General features: G+C 49.9%; 1 protein-coding gene and 1 long non-coding RNA gene across 2 annotated transcripts in view; one reads left to right on the top strand and one right to left on the bottom strand.

The window, feature by feature from the left end:
• Positions 1-48: 48 nt before the first annotated feature.
• Positions 49-5,369, bottom strand: part of LOC130577840 (potassium voltage-gated channel subfamily KQT member 1-like) — a 279,642-nt gene continuing 274,321 nt past the window's right edge. Inside the window, exon 17 of the mRNA XM_057373452.1 lies at positions 49-1,410. Coding sequence (XP_057229435.1) covers positions 1,294-1,410 — 117 coding nt within the window. The 3' untranslated portion in view covers positions 49-1,293. The remainder of the gene's footprint in view (positions 1,411-5,369) is intronic.
• The window catches only part of LOC130577819 (uncharacterized), a 3,821-nt gene continuing 1,691 nt past the window's right edge, over positions 3,240-5,369 (top strand). Inside the window, exon 1 of the long non-coding RNA XR_008965809.1 lies at positions 3,240-3,305. This is a non-coding gene — a long non-coding RNA (uncharacterized LOC130577819). The remainder of the gene's footprint in view (positions 3,306-5,369) is intronic.

Genomic DNA, 5,369 nt, shown 5'->3' with positions numbered 1-5,369 from the left:
AACCTGCATCTCAGCCCGCATTTCCCTCTGCAGTTTGCGAGCCCAGCTCCCTGCACCAGATGTGCTCCTCACCACCACCAGCCCACCAGCCAGCACATGCACTCGATTTACAGCCGGATTATGAGGCAAAAAAATAAATCTAGCATTTCAAATTCTATACAGCAGTTTATTTAAACAGCACTTAACTTCCAGCAGCAGCAGCGTGCGCGTTTCTGTTTTCTTGGAGGAGCTCTGCCACTCTGGGTCACAGCAGCACCCATCTCCAACCCAGCCCTGCAGGTCGCTCACAGCCGAATAAATTCGGGTTTATTGTGTTAAAATGGAGCAATTGGAGTCAAAAAGCGTTGCTGAAGGAAGGTAAAACCTGAGAATGCTTTGCATAACAGCCAGTGTGCGTTTCTGTTTTCTTGGAGAAGCTCTGCCACTCTGGGTCACAGCAGCACCCAGCTCCAACCCAGCCCCGAAAGAAAGTCGAAAGTCTGGAAAGAAAGTCGCTCACAGCCGAATAAATTCAGGTTTATTGTGCTAAAATGGAGCAATTAGAGTCAAAAAGCGCTGCTGAAGGAAGGTAAAACCTGAGAACGCTTTGCATAACAGCCAGCGTGGCTGATAGAGCTGCAGTTGTGGCGCAGGGAGCCCACGCTGATGCTATCACCCCCTGGCCTGTCTGTTCCAACACGCATCTCATCTCATCTCACTGGCAATCCCTCGCTTTAATTAGCTGAACTCTTTGCTGCAGCCTTTCATATGTCAAGCAGCCTGTGTACACTTCCATATTTTTAATCAGTAGCCTGTTGTCTTTACTTTGTCATTCGCACCAGCACATAAATCTGCCCTTCTTATGATCCTCGCTGCTTGGTAGAAGTCAAAACATGCTGTTTAATTTTCCTGTTCACTGATTTCCATTTGTTTCATGTTCAAATGCTGGCTCCTTTCCCCCTTTCGGGCATGCTGTGAGCATTAAATGTAGTGATGAAATGCCAAAAGAACAGTTCCTTTCCCCTTGCGTGCCCACAAATGGGTCATCCCAACCCGGGCTGGGATGTTCCCCTCTCCAGAGCCCCTGCGAGCTCTGCCCAAGTGGGGCTGGCAGAATTTAGCTAAAATCAAACAGGTGCAGAACTTATGGGTTCTCCTAAGGTCGTGACCGACTTCTTGTTGTTGCTTCTATTTTTATTTTTTTTTTTTCCTCCGTTAATCTACGGAGAATGTTTTGTTTGACCCACGAGGCAGCCGAAGACACCGAGAGTGGGTGAAAGGAGGGGAGGGTGACACCAGGCTGTCCCCTGGCTGTCACATGTCCTGGCTGGTGGCCCGAGGGRTGGCCGGTCCTGGTGCCCGGGGCTGCTCCTCCAGCTGAGCCTGCAGCCTGCTCAGGATGGAATCCACCTTCTGGTCCATCTGCATCACCTGCGGAGGAACAGAGAGCAGTGAGCTGCAAATGCTGCTGGTGAAATGCATTCCTGGACCAAAAGGATGGCAGGGACATCTGAAATCCAGGTTCAGCTCCCTGGGTGCTGTCCAGTCTGCTGTTTTGGACCAGGTGACATCACAAAGTCACTGAGCATTAAAGGCTTCCCACCCTTCYCAGCCAGGACAGGACATTGCTGGCCAAGGACTCGACCCAACCCTTGTGTCTCTCAGCTTTTTCCCAGGCTGGATGATGATGATGCATCCTGCAAACATCTGCCCTGAAACTCTCCTTCGCTGCTCSGTTTGTTGGGAATGTTTTGTTCCCATACCTCTCCCAGCCTTCACCACCCTGGCTTGTAGGACATCACGCTTTCCATGACTGTCTGGGGAAATGAAACAGCCCTGTAAACAGATCTGTGATACAGATCCTGCAGTCACAGATCCTACCAGATAGGCTGTTTATTCCCATGCCTTTTTAGGAAGATAGCCTACTAAAAACCACATAATAACACCAGTGACTTCATTAAAAAAAAAAAAAAAAAAAAAAAAAAAAAAAAAAAAAAAAAAAAAAAAAAAAAAAAAAAAAAGAAGAAGAAGAACAACCATTTTGTAGGAAGCTTGACATGCTAATTCCTTCTCTCATTTCTTCCCTTTCTAGCTGAAATTTCTCAGCTGCAGTTCCTGGGCAGAGGAGTCTTTCCTGGTTGTTGTTATTATTATCATTATCATTAAGCAGGGAAAGGCAAATCTGGATTTTTAAAGTCAAGCTGCTCTCATGCTTCCTGGTATTTTTTCCTAAGTTGAAAAAATAGCACACAGGAGCATTATCCCCTCGTGCTGGTGGGGTTTGCCTTCACTACAAATGGCTGTGAGTGGCCTCAGCATCCCCCGGTGGCTGCCTGTCTGTGCTCATKGCCAGCACGGTGAAATCAGCTGGAATCTCTTCTAACAATCCTGGAACACAGTGCAGCTTTGTGCTGTAGATGAGCCCAAGGAAAATGAGCATTTTGAAGAACACTCAATAGTTCACTTTACCGTTATCTGCCGTGAAACTCTGAGCCTCTGCAAACTGTGATCTGTCCCAGTGGGTCCAATAAACTTTGATAGCAAACCTTTCAGAGGGATATCAGATCTAAACCGGGCTTTTATTAAAAAAAGGGAGGCAGAGAGAATGGCAGAGGGAAGGACTGAAGCCTTCTCCCTGCAGAGATAACTTTGGGAACAGCCATTGGGCTGAAAGCTTAGCAGGGACTGCTTTAGAACCAAGGCAAGGAAAACCACCCGATCTGCTTTCGCCCMTTCTGTCTTTTCTCACTCCAAGTGTTGGCTCCCCTGGGGCCCCTCGAGGTACCAGGAGTTTACTCGAGTTGTACCTTTTTGGCAAGGATTGTTCTGTCCCAAACACTTCCTTGGGGAGCACGAGTGGAGGATCTCACAGAGGGAAACACGTGCTGCTTTCTCCTCCATTCCYGCTTTGACAACCACTATTTTCTGCTCAAAAAGCCCTTCTCCCCACCTGTGTTTTGGGGTGGGTCTGGGTTATCTGAGGCAGCCTTCCCAAGCCAGAATGGAGTGTTTAGGACGTGGGTTGGACAGCAGAGACCTTCAGTACAATTTCTGCCTCGCAGGTGCGTGGTTGGCGCTGTCTGAGCAGTCAATCGCTGCCAAAAGCCCCCAAATCAGCCCCAAATCCTGCTCAGTCTGGAATCACCAGTGCTTTAAGGGTTAAAAGCAGCATGGAATTAATTTAAAAACCACAGCCTTTATTTTCTCCTCCGTTCTTGAAAAGCCTGTTTGGCCGCCGACGCTGGGAATGACTCAACAGAATCTTTCCTAAGCAGAAATGCTGCTGCCGAGCAGAAACTAAAGCAGAACTAATGCGTTGCAATAGGGTAAGGAGAGGTGTGGGCAGGGAAATGGGATCAGGCAGATGAAAGCACTTTTGGGGCTTTCTTTTGTGAGGCTTTGTTGATTTCGATCTGCACGTCTGATCTTAGATAAGCTACGCCTGCGTACTCCAGATYGTTTAAACCCGCTGAATTTCACCCTATTTTGCCAACTCAGTGAAAGAATGTGACGGGGAATAACTTTATGCAGGAGAAAAAGAGGGTGGAGAGTGTAAATATTCACGTGTAGGGGCGGAAAATGAGAATTTCGTACATAAAGGGAGTGGATTACCCTCCCCTTGTGTCACAACTTCCACGTGAGGTTCAGTAAATATTTCCTGAACGTCAGCAAACAAAGCTGCAAAGTTCCCCTGTGTCAGCCCTGGACACACRATGGGTTTTCGTGGTGATTTCTGAGATCAGGAGCAGGACCCTGCCCCATGAAGTGGCCCCTAAGAAGATGTGCTCAGGGGCAGATCTCTCCTAATCCTCAATTTTTTATTTTATACACAATCTCCAGCCACCCCTTGATGCCCTCAGATGCTCTGTGAGCGTGAACCAGGCTGGGAAAACCTCTGGAAATTGGTAAGCCCCGTGTGGAATCGGAGCTTCTTGAGGAAGGTCAGATTTGGAGGCTGCTGAGGTGTGATCAGGGAGTGGCCAAAGAAAAGCTGGGGACACTTTGCCCTGAGCCAGCAGCATGACTTGCAGGGTTAGAGGGGTTTTCATGTGGCTGAAGGGTTTTTTTCTGGTTTTGGGTTTTCCCAAATCCAGCTCTGGCTCTCCCTAAACCTAAACAGAATTTGCCTGCTTTGAGCAAAGGCTGAGAAAGGGTTAAGCTGAGTTTTTGAGATGAGTAAAGTGAGAAGCCATCCAGAGTTTCCAGAGAGATGCGATCTCACAGGTGAGCTTGGCAGCTGTCCACGGGCAAACAGCAACAAAACTCCCCTTCTCCCGCACCACAATAGCTCCCGAGATGATCCAGAAATTGGTAAAATGCTTTTATAGCCTTTCAACCGCCCTGTGGAAAGGAGGCTTGCAAAAGCAGTTTAAAATATTGCACTGCTGTTGTTGGGATGGGGAGGTGAGCTGAAGGAGTGTTGAAATGTGGATTTACTCAAAAATCCCCCTGTGAAAGGGGCAGGGCTCCRTGGTGACATGTCAGACAAAAATCCCAAAATCAAATGGGATTTTGGCCCAGCCTGTGAGGCACAGCCAGCCCGGGTCCCTGAGCTCTCAGCACCTCTGGGCTGTCTGAGGACACTCTGAGCCTCTGTTTGTGAGCGCTGCTGCTGCTCAAACACYTCTTTAACTGGGCTGTAGGAACATCTCGTGGAGAGAGGCCTTTGGGATGGCAGAGGATGGAGCAGGAGGGCTGGGACACCCTGGGGTTTGCCCCATGCTGGACACATTCCTGACTCTGAGAGCTTTTCTGGCACGATTTAGACCATAAACAAAATGCAGGTGCAGAAAGCTCAGCTGCTGCAGCCTGATCCCACAGCTCAAACCTGGACAGACTGACCCCTCAGCCAGCCCTGACCCCACAGCCATCCCTGAGAGACCCCACAGCCATCCCTGAGACCCCACAGCCCATCCCTGACCCCACAGCCATCCCTGATAGACCCCACAGCCAACCCTGACCCCACAGCCATCCCTGACCCCACAGCCAACCCTGACCCTACAGCCAGCACTGACCCCACAGCCAACCCTGACCCCACAGCCATCCCTGACCCCACAGCCCAACCCTGACCCCACAGCCATCCCTGACCCTACAGCCCATTCCTGACCCCACAGCCATCCCTGAGAGACCCCACAGCCCAACCCTGACCCCACACCCAACCCTGACCCCACAGCCAGCCCTGACCCCTGACTGCTGCAGGGCTTTTGCACCAAGTGCTTGGAAGGGCATCCATGGGTGGGTGGGATTTGTTTGGGATGGATGGGAATGTTCACGGGGAACCTGCATGTTCCTGTCCTGACATTCCCCTTGGTGTTTGTCACCTCGGGCCAGCCTGTGGGACAAAATGGCATTAATATGGGAAATCACTGGGGTTTTGTTGAACTGGTGCA

The sequence above is a fragment of the Malurus melanocephalus genome, unplaced genomic scaffold (assembly GCF_030028575.1).
Source record: "Malurus melanocephalus ecotype Western Australia unplaced genomic scaffold, MMel_1.1 scaffold_197, whole genome shotgun sequence".
Taxonomy (NCBI): domain Eukaryota; kingdom Metazoa; phylum Chordata; class Aves; order Passeriformes; family Maluridae; genus Malurus; species Malurus melanocephalus.
Note: the sequence above shows the minus strand (reverse complement) of the source record. Positions and strands in the feature narration are given on the sequence as shown.